General features: G+C 38.5%; 1 protein-coding gene across 1 annotated transcript; it reads left to right on the top strand.

Annotated features, from left to right (window-relative positions):
* Positions 1-61: 61 nt before the first annotated feature.
* Positions 62-20,277, top strand: RAB11A (RAB11A, member RAS oncogene family). Its single transcript, XM_069595466.1, has 5 exons — positions 62-460; positions 6,446-6,641; positions 7,098-7,291; positions 8,225-8,305; positions 18,522-20,277. Exons 1-5 carry the CDS (start codon positions 421-423, stop codon positions 18,659-18,661), a joined length of 651 nt encoding a protein of 216 aa, XP_069451567.1. The 5' UTR covers positions 62-420; the 3' UTR covers positions 18,662-20,277.
* Positions 20,278-20,739: the final 462 nt, after the last annotated feature.

The raw sequence follows: 20,739 nt of genomic DNA on the forward strand, positions 1-20,739 counted from the left end.
CCCATCCACAAACCGACCACCAGAGGCAGTGCTGAAGCGCTCTCCAGTGCCCCACTTCCCCGAATAGCGGCGAGTGGAGTGAGGGAGAGACTATTATGTATGGAGAGCAGCCTCTATCAGTGAGGTAAGCCGGGAGTACAGTGCTCATTAAGCCACTCGAAACCCCTCCAAACCCGGGAAGCTTGGACAACAGACGACAAACTTGCGCACGCCCCCTTTATTGGGCTGAGGGGCGGGGCGCCGCCCCCGGAAGTACTTCCCCCTATGGGTGGGGGCCTGCCGGAAGTGGCGTAGCGGCAGGGAGGGGTTCTTTACCGGGTCCGGCAGCTGAAGCTCGGCGTTCGGGTTACCCCTGCAGCGACGCCCCCTGGTCCCACCGGTACCACTGCTGCTCCCGCCCCTTCGCTTCTCGGCCGCGCAATGGGCACCCGCGACGACGAGTACGACTACCTCTTCAAAGGTGAGGCTGTGGGCTCCGGAACTCTCCCTGGAGTCCCGGTTTGGGGGCCCGGGACACTCCCGGGGGACCCGCCCGCGGGTTGCCCCTGCCCTGAGATCGGCCTTCCTCAGCTCTTCCTCTCTGTGCAGCTTATCCTGAGGTCCCCCAGCTCAGCCCCTTTCCTTCCACTCACGGATGGGGGTCCTCACCACACAGCGGTCTCATAGCGACCTCCCCAGAGGCCTTAGGAAGCCTCACGGTCCCTACCCTGCGCCCCTCTCGCGGCCGACTGCCGTCTCTCGAATCGCTTTCCTTCCTCCTCGGGTTCCAGGGCCCCCTTAATGGGGCGCCCACCCCCACCATCCATGTTTTCGGGTTCAGCGCCCCCTCCCCTTCGGTATACACCCTTCCTGAGCCCCTCCGACAGGCCTTTCCCTTCGTTCTTCACCTTTCTTTAGGCGAACTCTCCCATACAGATCTTTTTCTTATCTGCCTCCCTTTTCCCTCGGGCGAACCCTCCTCTGCCCTCGGACAGCCGCCTCTCCTCGCCCTCTTCTATCCCCGGGGCCAGGCCCTGGTTAAAAATCCGAGCGGGTCGGCGGCCCCACCCCCACCCGCCCCACACTTCTCGTGGCCCGAAACCTCGCATGGCCCCCGGCATTGGTAGCTCTTTTTCTGCCTTCCCTCGGCGAGTAGTTTACGAGCTCTCCCACGTCGCTCGTGCGACCCCGGCGGTGGGGGGTAGGGCAGGAGGGATTGTCCCAGCACCCACGCGCGCACTTGTCGCAGTGACCCGGCAGACCGATGTGACTTCCCACCCAGCCTTCTTTTCTCCTACCCTCCCTACCCAGAGGCAACCAGCCTGGGATAACTCTTGACTCTGTCCGAGACTAGGGGATACGGATGGGTGGTGGCTGTTATCCTTGCCAGACCTGAAGGCCCAGTTCCTGAGCAGGAAAGGTTGTACGCTGCACAAATAGCTTGCTTTATCGCTACGGACTGGTTGCTTCCTGCTGCAACGCTGGGAGGATCCAGCCTTTTGGTGTTTTTAGAACAGGAAGGGAAGCGTCCTGGTTGGCCACATACCTTTCCCCAAAGGTGGGGGAGCATGGGGAAGTTGTGTGCTCTTTGGTCAAATTAAATATTTTTCATAAGATAGGGAACCATGTAGTGCCCTTGGACAAAACATAGTGGAGGATGGGGAGTGAAAAAAAGAATTGCTTATTGGTTAGTCCGGAAAGAATCCAAATAGTTTTGTGTTTTTTTTTTTAATCGACAAAGATAATGGGTACAGTTTTCCTTGAGAGGAAAGTACAGTAAATGCTTTTTTTGTTGGATGAATGCTCTCTCTCTGATGCTGTTTCTCTGGTCCTGAGTTAGGAGGGCAGCCATCAGTACTATGCTGAACAAAGATCATTACCAGGGAGGAAGAAGCCATTACTATTAAAGCTTTACAGTGAAGGGTGGAGTTTGAAAAGAATGTTAAGCTTAATGACTCTTTCTGACTTTGCCACTGGGTGCTAAGTATGGTTGACTAAACAGCAGGAAACATTGCTTTACCAGTACTCTGCAAACCTTGGCCTACTAGTTGATGGGCCTACTGCCACTTAACTCTTCTGGGCCAGAAATTCTGGCCCAGAGTGAGTACCTTCAGTATCCACTCCCACCGCCTGACAGTGGGAAGTTGTTTACAGAGAAGAGGGTACTTAATCATTTTACAAATACAAAAAAGAAACATGGATTAGTTTACATACTGTTGGCTGAAGGCTTCTGAGGTCTGGTGAAATTACTTCAGTGAGACCCTGGAGACTGGGGTTTAGTCATTAAAGGGAGATTTGTTTTTTTTACATAAGGGCTGCTTTTGAAGTAATTAATTTAGGACAAGATAGACTGTCATTCTCTTGTTTGGTTTACAACTTGAGTGTTGGTTATAGAACCTAGTTATTTCCTCACCAAAAATACTTAGTACCTTGGATTGGCTTAAGGGATTTTAACTTAGCTTTGGGGTTTAGACCACTTTGCTAACAATGATTGAGAAAGCCCAGGGCTTTGGAATGGCACAGGCCTGGTTTCAGATTACTGCCTCAGGTCTTACATTTGCTTTGTGACCTTGGGAAAGCTGACTTTTGAGCCTCAGTTCCCTCATCTGTAAAAATAAAATAGTATCTCTCAGGGCTGTTGTGAGAATTAAGTGAGACTGTAAAGTTTTAGCTTCTTTGAGAACTCAGATAATGTTAAAGAAGTTACTGTGGTTCTCAAAAGTTTTTTTTTTTTTTCCTTAAAACCGTAAATCTATAACTGGAAGAGCATTTAAGTATTAGTAAAGAAACTTAAAACTAGAGCCTTCTAAAGTACCTTATATTTCCACAGGTTTTGGTTTCATTTGTTGTACACTTTGCTGTTTGATAGAATGTTTTTAAAAATTCTGCTGAGAAAGATTTCCACTTTTAAAAAAGCTCTTAATAGGATATGAGTCACTTTTTAACTTCTTTGATGATTATATAGCCAATTTCTTATTTATACAATTTTAATTTAAAAAGAAGCAACAATAATTTCAGTTTTAAATGGTTTTATGCTATGTAGATATTCCCTGAGATGAGCTGCAGCTGTCTCCTTGGAAAAAGAACCTAGCAAACTTAATAGTTGAGGGAATTGTAAATTAGTTTGTAGCTCTAACCAGTTGAGAATGAAAGGATATCCTGATTGGTGTAAGATGGAGTGGTTCAAGTGGAAGAATGGGGAGAGTAGGAAAATTTTAAATTATGTATTTGTTCTTGAACATTAATCTTTAGCTCAACAGTGAGACTGCTGGTGGTGGTGAATTTTAATTTTAAAACTTGACTGTTTTAAAAACTTTAATTCTACATGTACACACAGTGTCCCTGTGGGACAGACACATAAGTGAAGTATAAATCAATCATAGTTCCTATTGGCAAATATTGTGGTAGACATTAACTCAGTCAGAGTCACATATTCTGAAAATATCCGTGTACGTAGTCTACACCATTTTCTTTTCAGTCTAATTGAAGGTCAGTAGTAATTAACCATCAGCTGATTATTAGTGGGGCTGATCATAGGAACTTTGCTGTCTTGCATCTTGATAGTTTTCTTTCACAACTTATGGTTGAGCAATTTGGGTTCTGCTGAATCTAGAAAAACTTGTCTAGACTTCAGCCTTATTTAATTTTAAAAAAGACTCTTGGTGAGTTTGGACTATGAATATAGTTGAAAGTAGAAAGATCTCCAGGTTTATTTATAAACCAGTGTGAAAATTATCAGTTACTTCAGGTTATAACTGTTAGGTCTGAGATACTATGATTTGTTGAATGAAATTTTTGTCTAGTACATTAGTTTGTAACAGACTGTATAAAACTAAATGTGGTTGAAGAGTTGGAAATTCTTATTAAATAATGGTCAGTTAATGCGTATATTCTTTTTATAGCTTTTAGCAGCCTAGTCTTTGATATATAATGAACCAAATTTAGTATTAGATGAGGTTAACCAAGTGATAATGAATATTATCAGATTTATTTAAGAAATGTGATGTTTCATATACAGATTCTATTATTTAATTTATACTTACATATATATATTTTATGTAGATGGCTACAGTTATAAAATGTTTAAAGTGGAAAAACTTTAAGATACTAGTGATAAAAAGTAAGGAAAGTCACTGCAAATTCCTTTTTTGAACTATAGGATGTGATCATGTAGTGGGTCGTATTTTAAAAAAGCAATTGAATATTGTCATCTTAATGAAAATATTTTTGATTAGAAACTAAGTTTGAGTCTGTGAACTTTTGAATTGTTTTTAAAATCACAGTGAATTCTTTTCAGTTGTTTAGGTAACAATCCATTTTAGTTTGTTTATTATTTAGTGAGCCTAAATATAACCTTTCTTGGTTCAGTTTCTCATTTGGTAACTGCATAGAAGAGGTTTTCCATATTGTGTCATTTCTCAGCAGCATCTTGGCAGTGCTGTTCTTAAAGAAGCAATATATTCTGTTGTCACTTAAGGTATAATCCTTTAACAAGTTGCTAGTCATAATTCTTGTCAACCTTGCCGGTGTCGAGTTGAGATAACTTTTATACTGTATAAAGTATTAATGTATCTTGAATTATTTTCAGATAAAGGTCTAGTAATATTTTTTATGTTAAAATTAATTGGTTATATCAAGGGAAAAAATGTTCTCTCTAAATGTCTTTATGACAGTGCAAAGATTTGAGAATGGGGAGACAGAGAATATAATCGATAAAGTGGAGGTTAAAAGGCAAGAAACCAAAACTTGAAAGTACTAGAGTTTTTGTGGGATGGAGTTACTGAGTTCTTTGAGTTATTTATTTTATTTTCCAAAGGTATTGCCATTCTGTTTATTTTTATTTATTTTTTTCGGCTGCACCGTGTGGCATTTGGGATCTTAGTTCCCCCACTAGGGGTCAAACCCGTGCCTCCTTCCGTGGAAGGGCGTGGAGTCCTAACCACTGGACCATCGGGAAGTCCTGGCAGTGTCAGTCTAGATGTCTTGCTCTTTCGCTTTGAACCAAGTGGTTGGTTTCTAAACTGATTGATCTGACTGATAAATCTGAGTGCCTTGGAAGTAGAAATGTTCAACTATTTGGTTTTTCCATTTCCTATTCCTACTTCAAGTGAAGCTTTCATACCTTAGTGCTAGTGTAGGGCCAGGAAAGATTCAAAAGAGGTGTCATCAGCAGAACATCCAGCCTTCTGAACTGAGAGGCAACCTTAGTTCCCTACTGAGTGAGTATACTCTGCTAATAAGGTAGACTTTTATTACTGACACTGGAATTTTACCTCACATAGAATGGAGGGCCTTGAAAACTAACTTACGAGCCAGCTGTAGTATACTGTAAAATTGGAAATGCATTGTTTTTAGATGTTTCTTTCACGACCTTAGCATGTTCTCTGGTAGAAGCATTTACTGTATTGTCTGTGTTTGCTGTAGTACTTTTGACACCCTCTAACTGACTAACTGGAAATAACTCTGCCTTTTGCTGCATGGAGTCACTGCTGCCTGGGTGATTTTTTTGCTGAATCAGCTGATAGAGGAAGCCAGAAAGATATGCATTTGACAGTGTACTCTCTCCAAGACTGTCCAGAGGCCAGCTTACATCCGTTCTCGTGCATAATGGACAGTCTGCCCTCTGGCCTGAGTGCAGGGAGCTCTCACAGCGTTTCCTTCCCTTGCCGTGTCCCCCTTCTCCTGAAATACCAGTCACTACCTCCTATGGTAATCAGAGGATATAAATTCATCTAATCAGTCAAACCTGTTTCTTCTTCTTTTTTAAGTCATCAGTGAAAGTTATGACTTCCTTTGCCTTTGACTCAGAGTAAGTCAGAATTATTAGTCAGCTTTCTAGGGTTCCTTGATTTTGGAGGGGTCTCTAGTTTCCTGCTAGTCTGATAAATGTAACTATGAGAGGGTCATTGTAGTTTCTGTGATATGGGTAGCAAAGTTTATAAACTTGCTGCCTACTGTGTTAAATGTGATTCATTTTGCCTAGGTATGAGTCCTGAGGTCACACCCAGGCTTTGACGAAACTAAGTAGAAACATAGTTAGGGCACTAACATCCTTTGTTGCTTTCATGTCTGATACATTTTCATGTCACAGATAGTTCATTTGATTTAGGATTTATCTGTCAAGTATAACCTTGTAAGGTAATAAGGTTGATATAGTGTTGATTATTAAATTAATTCATTAGCCCGTCATCAGTGCCTAGTAGACCTATGATTAATAATTTGCATTTGTAAGACAGGATACTTTATCTGTGCTAAGTAGATGATGTGTGGAAGTCATTATGCAGGTAGAAACATGTTAAAAGAATAAATTGATTTTATCGATTGGTATCAAGGGCATTCAACTCTTCCTCCCTACCCTCATTCCTTTTTTAAAAATCAGATGCCCTATCTTTTTTGCTTTAAAACATGATGGTATTCTGAATATGTGTGCCTCATCCATCTGACATTAAGTACTTTGTCTTTTTAGTTGTTCTTATTGGAGATTCTGGTGTTGGAAAGAGTAATCTCCTGTCTCGATTTACTCGAAATGAGTTTAATCTTGAAAGCAAGAGCACCATTGGAGTAGAGTTTGCAACAAGAAGCATCCAGGTTGATGGGAAAACAATAAAGGCACAAATATGGGACACAGCAGGGCAAGAACGATACCGTGCTATAACATCAGCGTAAGTCTCAGCATTTTTTTAAAAATTTTATTTATTTATTTTTGGCTGTGCTGGGTCTGCATTGCTACACGCGTGGCGCTCTGGTTGCAGCATGCGGCTCATGCACTTAGTTTCCTCCACAGCACGTGGAATCTCCCCAGACCAGGGATCAAACTGGTGTCCCTTGCATTGGTAGGCAGATTCTTAACCATCAGACCACCAGGGAAGTCTCTTGGCATTTTTAAGTTGTGTGAACTAGCTGCCAAAGTGGATTAGCTGACTTTTGGTATTGGAAAAAAGTACTGTTTTGTTTCCTTTAAAGAATTCCTGTATTAGTATTCTAAAATTTGTGTGTTAAAAAAAAAGTGTGAGTGTGTGTGTGTGTATATACATATATAGTTCATATACTTAGTCTTTTCTGGTGTTCTCTCCCCTATGGTTGTTTTCTAATAGTTAAATACATTTTTCTGTTTTCAGATACTATCGTGGAGCTGTAGGTGCCTTATTGGTTTATGACATTGCTAAACATCTCACATATGAAAATGTAGAGCGATGGCTGAAAGAACTAAGAGATCACGCTGATAGTAACATTGTTATCATGCTTGTGGGCAATAAGAGTGATTTGCGCCATCTCAGGGCAGTTCCTACAGATGAAGCAAGAGCTTTTGCAGGTTAGTGGTACAAATTCTATGATATTACAGTGCTTCTGTATTTCTTAGTTTTTATGACCCTTCCAATGAGGGTAATGGGTTGCAACAGTTTTGGAAAGGTAAACATGAATGCTTAACAGATCTTGTTGTTTTGAAAGTGCATGATGACTGTATGACTCTCTTGCTTAACTATGAGTTAACAGACTTGCATTATTGAGTTTTTGCTGCCAAAAATTGAATATAAATACTATCTTTTCTCTCCCTGGAAGTGGTAGATAAAATCTATGTTTGTTCTGTGCTTCCTGCTTTTTTTCGTTATGTCTTTGTTTTACCAAGACTTGTTCTATGTGAGTCTGAAAAGTAGTGGCCCAGGGAGTGTAAAGGACCAACAGGGATGTAGCTGCTTTGGAGTTACAACTTTCTTGGCTTAATAGAGAATCTGCCCATCTTGACTCTGTATTGGTGGTAGGGGCAGCCTACCAGAGGGCAACATTGTACATTCTTGACTAGTGCAAGTTGTGAGCCTTCACTGTTGATTATGCTGTGAATAAAATTTTCTGTTTTCTAGTCAAGAAGCTTTGTTTCAGACAATAGTAACAGAATTCTAAGTGAATCACATATACCCACCCATGTTCATACCATAGCTATGTGTTAGGGGGAAGCTCAGTAAGGGATGAAATTTGCTGGGCATTTGACAATTTTACTACATTATGCCCAGTGTTATTCATTGCTAATGGTAGTATTTAGATGTAGCAAGTATTTGTTTTAATTAAGAAGCCAATGAAAATTCTCCTTTTTAATCTGCTAAAGTGGAAGTAGCATGGTGTTCTTATTGCTGAAGAAGTGGGGGAGAACCTGGGGTTTAAAAAGTTATTTTCCTTTTGAAGGTCTGAGTGTATTATGTCCCTTGTACTTTTAAATTTGACGAGACTGAAGTTTTGTGTCTCCCTACAGAAAAAAATGGTTTGTCATTCATTGAGACATCTGCTCTAGACTCTACAAATGTGGAAGCTGCTTTTCAGACAATCTTGACAGGTAAGACTTGCATTTTTAGATTAGACCAGTGGGAATTAGAAGTAGTAGAAAGGTAATTTAAACAAATTAATCAGAAAACTAAACTATAAAATCGCACTAAGAATGACTGTCATTTGAGAGCTGTTGTACTTAAATTACAACCCTTGCTTGCTGAACTTTAGTCATCCTAATTCATCTGGTTTATAGTGGGAAAAATACTTTGAAAATAACGCATTCACTTCTGTTATTGCTTTAGTCTGTGCATACCATGCTTCCTGGTCATAAACACAAAACAGTGCTTAATGGTACTTTTTTATAAGATAAATATTGAAATCCCATTTATGGAAAGATGAATGCCCTTTTGAAATTCAGTAAAGGTGTTCTTGGTTCTGATGTGTTATAGAAGCACCTAGGAAAATATATATTCTTAAAAACTTAGGAAACAAAAGGTAAAATTCTCCTATGATTCATTATTGTATAAGAAGCAAAGTGTCACCTGTGGAGAAAATCAGCCAGTGATTACATATTGAAAAGTTTTAAAAAATAGTGGAAAAGAAATAAAATTCATGGTCTTTTGGAATGTGCATGTGTGGACCATGTCAACCTCAGGCGTGAGAGAATATTTTATTTACAGTGACTCAAATTTGGAGATTTTCAGGTGGCTCAGTGGTAAAGAATCTACCTTCCAATGCAGGAGATGCAAGAGATGGGAGTGAGATCCCTGGTTTGGGAAGATCCCCTCAAGGAGGAAATGGCAACCCACTCCAGTATTCTTGCCTGGGAAATCTTTGCAACCATGGGGTTGCAAAGTCAGACACGACTGAGCAACTGAGCGTATTTACCCTCACTTTAATAGAATGAACAGTTTATCTGGAAGTTCAGTCTTAATCCTCAAATGTGTGTGTGTTAGTCACTCAGTCATGTCCGACTCTTTGCAACACCATGGACTGTTGCCTGCCAGGCATCTATGTCCATAGGGTTCTCCAGGCAAGAATACTGGAGTGAATTGCCATTCCCTTCTCCAGAGGATCTTCCCGACCCAAAAATCAAACCCTGGTCTCCTGTATTGTAGGCAGATTGTTTACCATTTGAGCCACAGGGAAGTCTAATAAATACAAAGTATTTTTAAAATGTATATTAAGAATTCATAATTTAAATAGAGTGTAGTCTTCATATATAGTGCTCTTATGCGATGTTCTAAAAAGTATATATGGAGAAATGGTTAAGTAAATGAGATTCTAATTATAATGTAATAAGATTTTATTCTTGGTATGCAGCACTTGTATTAGAGGCCAACAGATTTTAACTTGTAAAGTGTTAGTCACTCAGTCGAGTCTGACTCTTACTGACCGCTTGGGCTGTAGCCTGCCAGGCTCCTCTGTCCATGGAATTCTCTGGACAAGAATATTGGAGTGGGTTGCCATTTCCTTCTCCAGGGGGTCTTCCTGACCCAGGGATCGAACCCATGTCTTCTGCATTGCAAGTAGATTCTTCACCATCTGAGTCACCAGGGAAGTTCTTTAGCTTTTAATTTTACTGTAAAAATGTAGCAAGTAAAACTTAGGGTTTAGGAGCATGGGCTTGGAAGCCTGACTTGTGTTCTAGACCTGGCTCCTTCACTTACTAATGAGCTATGTTAGGCAAGTTACTTAACCTTTCTAGGCCTTAATTTCTTCATATGTAAAGTTGAAATATGTTTTGGGAGTTCGGTTATTTTCTTTTCAAGAGAAGGCTTATATTTATAAATACCTTGTGGTATAATTTGACTTGACTGTTAATGTTGTGAGTGAAAAGGTTTTGTCTCTAACCTAATCCATAGAAAAGAATTGACTGTTATTGGAAATCTAGACTCCAAAAATGAGTGAGTTCTGTACATGGAAAATACCTAACTGTGCCTGGTACATTGTAAACATTTGATATTAGCTAAGTAGCAATTAAGGTATGAAATAAAAACCTCATAACTATTGATTTGCATATCTATTTTATTGTAATTATTTTCTCTTATCAGAAAAATAATAAAGGTTGGTGCTAGGGTTGGATAAACAGTCTTTGGAACATAGTAGCTTTTTTTTTTAAAAAATCTTTTGGTCAACTTTCACTGCAGATTGTTTCAAGCAGGCAAGATTTGATTGAATATGCCATATGTCTTCAACTCTTGTTTTTTTCATTTTAAGCACTTGTGTGGTTTCTCTTGAGTCAGTGTGTTAAATACTAAATTGAGACCCAGGAGTTGTAGGTTTTACCTTTTACCAGTTTGTTCTCATTCCTCTGTAATTAAAGTCAGTGAACCTCCCTAGTCGTAAGATTCAGTGTTTTAAGATGTGAGTCATCTTCATCTTAAGCCCTCTGAGAAAGCTCATTTGAAAAAACTTTAGTCAGTCCTTGTTGGGTTATTTTTTTACGTCCCATCAAATTTCTGTTATAATTCTAGCCCATTCCGATCTCAATTTCTAGCCCATTTATTTAAGGAAAATGAGGCCAAGTGTCTTGTTTCATCTGTGGTTAACAATTTTATGTGTCATTTTGTAGCGTCGAACTTGTGATCCATTCAAACATGAACTAATCAATAAGCAGTGATATATATTGTACTTAAAATTGAACTGTTTTGTCCTGAATGATGAACATCTGGCTGTTTCTCTTAAAATTCACTCTCGATTAGGCTTTTGTTACTGCTTAATTAATATTGTTTGAAAGCAAACAAAAGATTCACTTATTACCACTTTTCCTCTCTCTAGTCACTACTTCCTCAACTTTTCTGCAGTAAATCTCAGTGTTGATCTGTAGGATCAGAGATCACTGCATATGACCAGGGAAATCTGTTTTGTAGGTGTTAGGATCTAAACTTTTCTGTATACTAATGGGAGTATTAATGCACAGAAAATAAACAGGAAATAGAACTGAACTCTCATTTAGGTTTAATTCTGACTTACAGGTTAACAGTATTAAGGGAGTATTTGTATTGTATTTTGATGTTACTGGAAGAAAAAACTAGTTTTTTACTGTTTAAGATGCAAAATTAAATATTAGAAAATGTATCTCCATTGTTACTTCGTGTTGCTTATTTTAGAATAGACCCATGGAATTCTTGATATCTGTGAATTTGACAATAACTTCCTGACATAATTTTGCTGATGGTATTTTTAGGAGGTAGTTGGTTAGTGCATGAGTGAGTCTGATACATTGTATAGCCTCTAGATTTCAGTGCAGCTTTGTTTTCTTTCATCTTCAAGTTCATTAAGCGATGTTACTAATCCATACTTCCATACTGTATTACTTTTTTTCTTTTTAATTTGAATTTTGACAATTTCAGATTTAAGGTTGCAATAGTGGTACAAAGTATTTGCACATACCCTTAACCTATATTCCTCAGATAGTGAGGAATTTTACCACACTTCCTATTCTTTTTCTTCCTCTCTCTAAATATATAAACAATACTGTTTTGTTTTGTTTTGCTTTGCTCGTTATCCCTAGGAGCTTTTTTTCAGTGTGTGTTTTCCTAAAAACAAGGATATAGTATCTCATAGCCATAGTATAGTGGTCAAAAGAGAGATAATAGTGTCTGATCATGGTTAAGCTACAGGTCTTATTCAGATTTTGCCAGCCGTTCCAGTTGTGTCTTTATTAGCAAAAGACAGTCTGATAAGATCATAATTGCATTTAGTTATCGTAACTCTTTAGTCTCCTCTAATCTGGAATAGTTCCCCAGTGTGGGTTTTGGTTTATTGACATTTCTTGAAGTGTATGGGTCAGTTATTTTGTCATGTCCCTCAATTTGGGTTTGTCTGGTGTTTCCGTTTGATTCGGTTCTGGTTATTTGCTTTCAGTAGGAATACCACAAAGTGTTCTCAGTGCATCATATCAGGAGGCTCACAATATTGGTTTGTCTGATTAGAAACTGGTGATGTTGGTTATGGTGTCTGCCAGGTTTCTCCATGTGATTAATAAGTCCAAGGCATCTTTGTAGTATGGAGGCTAAATTCTAAATTCTGTGGTAAAGAATTTTTTTTTTGGTCCTGTGGCGTGGCTAATAGGATCTTAGTTCCCCAAGCTGAGATTGAACCTGTCCCCTGCAGTGAAGTGCAGAGTCCTAACCACTGGACCGCCAGGGAATTCCCAGTTGAAAGAATTTTAATTCATTTGGCATATTGGAGTAGTGAGGATCTTTTAATGAGGCATAGTAGCTTGGTTCTTTGCATGTGGCGGCCTTTTAAGCAACTCAAATTGGAGCACTTTTGACCTTCAGGAAACTTATATCATGAGCAGTGGGTTTGAAGAAGTTTTAATAAATTCTAACGTGAGCTGTACTGTAGTGTTAATAGGATAATTCAGGCCTCTTATTTTCACAAGTTTTAGAAGGACTGAAAAATTTTAGCTTTTTTAATTCACCAGGTTGAAACTGTTGCATTTAACTTAGAATTTACTTTGCATCTTGATAAATACTTCATTAGAGTAGAAATAGGCATATGTCTTTTATTTAACTTTATTTGGTTATATTTAAAGCTGTTTTATATTAATATTTTACTTTATACTTAGATCTCCTACAAGAGATCCTAATGTATGAACGATAAAGCAGAATTCCTTCTTTTTAACCTTACCTGTCCTTTGGATTTCTTGAAAAGGGTCTGCACAGAAGTTGGTATATCACATACACTTTGTTCTAAAAGAGAACGTGCCCTTTATAGAGGAAAATATTTGCATCTCGTTTAGCTGGTTTAGTCCTGTAGTCCTTCCCCCACTTAAATAAACTTCCTTAATCAGATCCCAGCTGGAAGGTGAGTGAGTGAAGTCGCTCAGTCGTCTCCGACTCTTTGTGACCCCATGGACTGTAGCCTAACCAGGTTCCTCCGTCCATGGGATTTTCCAGGCAAGAATACTGGAGTGGGTTGCCATTTCCTTCTCCAGGAGATCTTCCCAACCCAGGGATTGAACTCAGGTCTCGCGCATTGTGGGCAGATGCTTTACCGTCTGAAGGTACCTGCTTCCTATTTTCTTATTGAAGTTTTTTTCTAAGTGACACATCCAGCCACAAGAGATGTTAAGTAAATTACTTGTGTAACTTCTTAGTGCCCACTCTACCTGAAAGAAAGTTTTCTCCTCATTTTCTGATCAATAGTTTCTTTTTCTTCACTGCCTTGGTTGGCATCTTTTTGGTGATTGGAGCAATGTAGGAGTAATCCATTTCTGCCAAACAGTATGTAGTACTTGCAGGCAGTTTTATAATGCTGCTCAAATTTTTTTTCCTTATGATGAGATCTCTTTAATTTTTTACGTTCTGTGTTCTCTGAGAACTCTGCTTTTTCCTCTTGTCCAGTATTTGCTTTTCATGTAAGAACCTGTAAAATATTTTTTGTTTTGGTTCCCCTAACAACATTCAAAACTGCTTGTAAAGAAGTTAAATTTATAGAGGGTCTCATTTAATCATTTGTACTTGAAGAAGAAGAGCCAACCAATTTGGGATTAGAGAGAAAACATAATAAAGACTGAAGAGTCTAGTTTCATAGTAAGTTGATGGTTATCTTTTGTCCTTAGCTACTCACCTGATTGAATGATTTTTCCTTTTTACCTTTGACATACTCTAGTCCCATCCCCTTTTAATGGAAAGAATGTAAATGAAGGCTCTGCCTTCATATCCTTTAAAAAAAAAAACAACTCAGTCAACAGTGTTTATTATAATCTCATTTTTTTCTCTTGGTTATTTGAACCACTGTCAACCTTTTAAAGCATAAATTGTAGCCACCTGCTCCCTCAGAAAAGCATAAGAAGGTACACTATCTGTCAGTGTCTTTGTTAGTTTACATATACAGTTGATTCTAGTTTGCTTTTGTTCAGCTTTCAGAACATTAGTTTCTAATTTGGGAAAAAAAAAAGTATTAATTTAGTTAATGTATTTTCTTTCCTTTAACTTTTTCTTATGGAAAATTCTCAGCATGCCAAAAGTAGGACACTGTCATGAGCTCCCATGTAGCCATCAATAACCATCAGTTCAGAGCCTGTCTTTCTTCCACCTACTGCCACCCCCATTGTTTTGAAACAAATTCAAGGTATTATGTCATTTCATTTGTAAACATTTCATGATGTATATCTAAAAGATAGAATTTAAACCCGTTACAGTAAAACCACTTAAAAGTTGGCAGTAATTCCTCATTGTCCTCTATTACTCAAACAATATTAAAACTTCCTGTCTCAAATTTTAATAGTTCAAACTAAAATCCAAATGATGTTTGTACATTGCATTTGGTTGCTGTATTCTTGGACATTTTGAACAATATGATTCTGCTTTTTTTTTTAACCTCATAACTTTATATTAAAATAATCACAATATCATATATACAAGAACTTTATGTTCATATAGTATTATCTAATGTGTAAGTTGTATTCAGATTTGTGTTTTATAGATTTGGTTTTTACAGTTTAAACCTGGGATCTGGTCAAGGAAAACACATTGCATTAATGGAATTGTTACATATTTGGGTACTGAATAGGGTAGCCACTGACTATAGGTTGTTATTAAGCACTTGAAATGTGGCTATTGGACTGAGGAATTGGATTTTAAATTTCATTTATTTAAATAGGCAGTTAATGCATATTTAATATAAATAGATGGGCCATGTGTTAGTCACTCAGTCGTGCCCGACTCTTTGTGAGGAGAGCCTGCAGCCCACCAGGCTCCTCTGTCCATGAGATTTTCCAGGCAAGGATACTGGAATGGGTTGCCATTTCCTTCTCCAGGGGATCTTCCCAACCCAGGGATTGAACCTGAGTCTCCTGCACTGTAGGCAGATTCTTTACCAACTGAGCTACAAGGGAAGCCCTTGTAGCTTCCCTTGTAGAAGCTAGATGTAGATGGGCCATAGCCCAGATCGAAAGCATTTATTTTCAATTTTTAATGTATTTTGTGACTAACGTTTGTTGAAGAGTCTTGGCCAAGGGACTTCCCTTGTCCAGTGGCTCAGGCTCTGTGTCCCAGTGCAGTGGGGCCTGGCTTTGATCCCTGGTGCTGGGAACTAGATCACACATGCTGCAACTAAAGATATGCTTCAACCAAGACCTGACACAGCCAGAAAAGAATCTCGGCCAGTTGTCTTATAGACTGTCCCTCAGTCTGGATTTATCTCAGTATTTTCTCGTGATAACTTCATTTTAAACATTTTTTGTTAGGCATACATAGGTGTCATTCATAGGAATATGTTATACTTCACAGTACCACATAATAGGAGGCATATCATGTCAGTCTGCCCCATTTTTAGAATTCCCTTACTTTTAGAGGGTATTTTTTTCTGAGGAAGCACTGTGAAAACAAAGTAAGATATATTCTTTGTAAGGAGTTTAGATAGTCAGCAGGAGCTACTTTTAGGCAGTGCACTGTAAGACCAATTTATTAAAAATATAATTATTTATTAAATAAGGATACTTGCTGTAGGACATGATTTTGAGCAAACTCCAGGAGATAGTGAAGGACAGGGAAGCCTGGCATGCTGCAGCCTATGGGGTTGCAAAGAGTTGGGTATGACTTACCAATTGAACAACAATAACTTGCTGTAGAGGAATTTAATAATAATTTATTCATGTACTTAGTTATCGATCCCCTACTGTTAGGTTGGTGCAAACATAATTGCAGTTTTGGACTGTGAATTTTAAGTCATTATAACTAGGCTCAAACACATCTTTATTAATCAAACTAGGAACCATTACAATCAGCACATTTTTGTCAACGAGAAATAAGTGTTTTTTATTCCTGTAGCATTAAAAATCTGTGCTTTGGGATTCAGCAGACCTTGGAAGATATTTTCTGCATCCTGCTGGTTGTGGAAGCACTTTCCTGGAAAAAAATTTTCAGGATACTTGAAGTAGTAATCAGTTGTTGAGAGGTCAGGTGAATATGGCAGATGAGGCTAAAGTTCCGTGGTCCAGTTCGTTCAACTTTTGAAGCGTTTGGTTGTGCGATATGCTGTTGGGCTTTGTCATGGAAAACAGTTGGACCCATCCTGTTGACTGATGCTGGCTTCAGGCATTGCAGTTTTCCATGCATCTCATCTAATTGCTGGGCATGCTTCTCACATATTATGGTTTTGCTGGGATTCAGGAAGCTGTAGTGGATCAGACTGGCAGCAGACCACCAAACAGTGACAAGGACCCCTCTTTGGTGTAAGTTTGGCTTTGGGAAGTGCTTTGGAGCTTCTTGGTCCAGTCACTGAGCTGGTTGTCATTGGTTGACATCTAAAATTCACTTTTCATCACATGTCACAATTTCTGATGGAGAAATGGTTTGTTGTTGTTGCTTAGGATAGGAGAAGACACTGTAAAACAATGTTTTTAAAAAGTTTTCAGTCCATTCATGAGGCACCCACTTACTTAGCTTATTCACCTTTCCAATCTGCTTCAAATGTTGAATGACCGTAGAATGGTTGTCGTCGAGTTCTTCAGGAAGTTCTCAAGTAGTTGTAAGAGGATCAACTTTGGTGATCCTCTCAATTGGTCATTGTCAGCTTCTAAAGGTCAGCCACTGTGGTTCTCATCTTCAGGGCTCTCGTCTCCTTTACAAAACTTCTTGAACCACCACTGCAGTGTACGTTCATTAGCAATTCCTAGGCCAAGCACATTGTTGATGCTGCGAGCTGCCTCCACTGGTTTACAGCCCATTTTGAACTTGAATAAAAATCACTCAAATTTGCTTTTTGTCTAATATTTGCCACGTCTAAAATTAATATAAATAGCAAGTAATAAGTCATTAGCCAAAAAAAAAATGCAAGAAATGTGCATTAAAATGATATATAACATAACCTTTGAGCAAGGATATCAAACCAGTCCATCCTAAAGGAAATCAGTCCTGAATAGTCATTGGAAGGACTGATGCTGAAGATGAAGCTCCAGTACTTCAGCCACTGATATGAAGAACTGACTCATTGGAAAAGACCCTGACCTGGGAAAGATTGAAGGTAGGAGGAGAAAGGGACGACAGATGATGAGATAGTTGGATGGCATCACCAACTCGAAGGACATGGGTTTGAGCAAGCTCCAGGAGTTGGTGATGGACAGGGAAGCCTGGCGTGCTGCAGTCCATGGGGTCACGAGAGTTGGACATGACTGAGTGACTGAACTGATAACCACATTTATTTAAGAATGTGTTTCAGTATCAAATGATGAAGTTCAACAATGCAAAACTATAGTTACTTTTGCACCAACCTAATATGCTGGGGATACAGCAGTGAATAGTACAGTTTTGGTCCTTATAGTTTGTTGATAGACAAAAAAGGCACAATCTGAAAGTTGAGAATTACATTTTTTTTTTGGTGGACTTGCTGAGGCCCTAAGTCCAGGAGGCAGCCTCTCAGATAGCTTTGAGGAACTGTTCAGAAGAGTTAGGAGAGGAACCAGGATATATAGGAGGTTTTGGAACAAAAATCAGGTAGTCTGGATTCAAAACTGAAGAAAACCAGACATCTCAAGTTAATGAGTTTAGGGCTTTCCTATGTATGGGAAGTCTGAAATCATTCTTTTGATATGCACCTTAACTAGCTAGTGCCAGTATATTACTTTTCTCCATCCTCAGTTCCCTCAGGGTGCTTCGTTGGGGAGAGGGGGTGGGTGTGGTGGCTGATGGCCCCAGCATCTTCTGCTTACTGATATGGCAGGGGACATTTAGTGGAAGAGGTGGATGCTAAAGTTAGTTTTGCCAAGTGTCATAGAAAATCTTAAGTTGCCTGTTTTGAATAATTATCTCATTGCAATTTAACTTTAGTTCAGGAGGCATTGATACACATTATCTTTCCATTCTTTTCTAAGAGTTCTTTGGGATTTTGACTTGTTTATGAAGTTGTATTCTTCACTACATACAGAAATACCTACTGGGTCTGATAATGCAGATTTAGATATTTTTCTGTGGTACAGTGTCAATATATGTAGGTTTTTTTGATAAGGTTAGAAATTTAGATCTAAGCCCATAAAGTATATAATCTTTTTAGACCAAGATTTATCTAACTGATTGGTAAACCTTTCCCTCTGGAATGGAAAGCCTTTGTTTCTGTTCTTACCTTAAGGAAAATTGTGAAATAATGGGTTGACTGATCAGTGGCTGGTTGAAAAAAGAGCTTTGACTATATGCAGTCTCTGTTCAGTTTATTTTCATTTTTTTCCTCTTGTGAATATAACGTCTACCTCTGTGTATGTTTAATTTTTAATCACTGATTTATGGGTCTGTTCACAGTGAGTATTGCTGTTTCTTTTTTTTCCCCCTCAGAGATATACCGCATTGTTTCTCAGAAGCAAATGTCAGACAGACGTGAAAATGACATGTCTCCAAGCAACAATGTGGTTCCTATTCATGTTCCACCAACCACTGAAAACAAGCCAAAGGTGCAGTGCTGTCAGAACATATAAGGCGTTTCTCTTCTCCCCTAGAAGGCTGTGTATAGTCCAATTCCCAGGTCTGAGATTTAAATATATTTGTAATTCTTGTGGTCATTTTTGTGTTTTATTACTTCCTCATACTTATGAATTTTTCCATGTCTCAAGTCTTTTGACTTTAGCTTTATAAAATCATCCATTTGTCCCGAATGACTGCAGCTTTTTTTCATGCTATGGCTTCACTAGCCTTAGTTTAATAAACTGAATGTTTGGATTCCTCAGTTATTGTTTACTTTTCATCATGGAAGCTGTCACTGTAGGACATAATATAACTTGATCCCTTGAAGCTCAGACCTATTGGTCTTGATTAAATCAAATTTAGAAGACTGTAGAAATAAGCTATCATTTTGCCACAGAGCAGCTTATAATTAACATACTCTTCTCTCAGTGCAGAGTATATTTCCATAAATCTAAGAATTGCCCTATAAACATAGCAGAATTTTGAGAGCTTATAAATTTTCCATTATTCTGGAAGTCAATTTCTAAAATGCCTTAATAGGGTTATGTAGTTTAGTAAATTTTGTTTTTTAATTTTTGTAAACATCAAAGTTGATTAGAGAGGGGGGAACACTTTTTTCTGGACAAGAATTATCTTAATAAACACAAAAGACTGTGATGATTTCAGTAGTAGCATGGTTACGGGGCCATAAGTCACACAATGCTGCCTGGCAGGCTGGGAACCGGAGAGACTGGTGGAATTCCATCTGAGGTGCCTCTGTTACAGTGATCAGGCAGCCCGGGTCATTTAACTTCTCTAATTTCCCAGCAGTATATTATGTGGCATTTTATTGCTCAAGCAACAACTGGTTTAATGCTCTTAGTATCTGATGACGAAGTGTTAATTTTGTCTTAAAACCCTTCCGGTAAACGCAACCTAGTTTTACCACCATAGCCACAGTAGGCATGGATAATTATTTTAACAATGCTGATTTTGAGTTTTGTAGAATATTATGGAATATAGTCCAGTTAAATATCTGGTTTCAGTATGTTAAAGAATACAAGAGAGGTTAATTTCTGCTCAAGTGGTACCACTTAAAAGGCATGTATTCTTTTAGTTTATAAGATGAAATAGTACCTTGAGTTTAAATAGAATGCATTTAGGCATTGTACAAACCTGAAAGTTTTCTTCCACTACATTATTGAAATCAATGGAGCAACTCATTTTTCATTCCGAAATGTGCACACTAATATTTAGGTTTTTTTTTTTTTTTTGTGGATAATATTAAGCACTTAACTCTGAAGTGTTCTGAAAGTTGTGTCAACTAAAGTGATACTATTCAGGATGGTGGAATATCCCCAAAATATACATGTGTGTGGGCTTGCCTAGATTACTATGTTTCATAGTTAATCTTCTGTCTTTTGCGGTGCTCATGACGTGTGGGGTGCACGGAAGGCATTGCTGTGGTCAGTCTGTTTAGTTTTCCTTTGTAGCCCTTTTATTATTTTGGTGTATTGGTTATGAAGATACTACTATCTCCTTGTAAATTGCTACTTTGTATTTTATGCATGCTCTGTAACTTGATTTTTTTTTTTAAGTTACTGATTTGGAATATATTCACATTCTAATAAACAGTTATAGGGGGACTATTCTTTATGTTGTCAGATTATATTTGTCCTTTGAGTGCTTTGGATGTAGCCATGAAATATTTGCTTCTGATGATAAGCACATAGGTCCTTGGATAACAGAGTAAACTATTGAATTGGAGGCATCATTATGTGAATTCAGCTTTGATTTTAGACATAGAGTTCAATTATTCTTGGAAAAAGTATTACCAAAAGCATCAGGAAAGTAATCTCTGTACTTTGGTATGTAACATTGTCACGTGACCCAAGAAGAGGCTCCATCGCTTTTTACTCAAAATTGGTAGTTAAGTTTTTACAAAATTTTTTAAGAGGAGAGACTAGATAGTGAATTGAAAATGAATAAAGTAACTTTGAATTTTTACCAAGTATAGAGTTAATGTTGCCTTGGGCATGATTGGATCTTGGGAGAATTCCAGGAAACCTTAAGCAGTGTTAGAAAATGAATTTGATTGCGTTTCAAGAAGTAT

This window comes from Ovis canadensis, chromosome 7 (genome assembly GCF_042477335.2).
Source record: "Ovis canadensis isolate MfBH-ARS-UI-01 breed Bighorn chromosome 7, ARS-UI_OviCan_v2, whole genome shotgun sequence".
Taxonomy (NCBI): domain Eukaryota; kingdom Metazoa; phylum Chordata; class Mammalia; order Artiodactyla; family Bovidae; genus Ovis; species Ovis canadensis.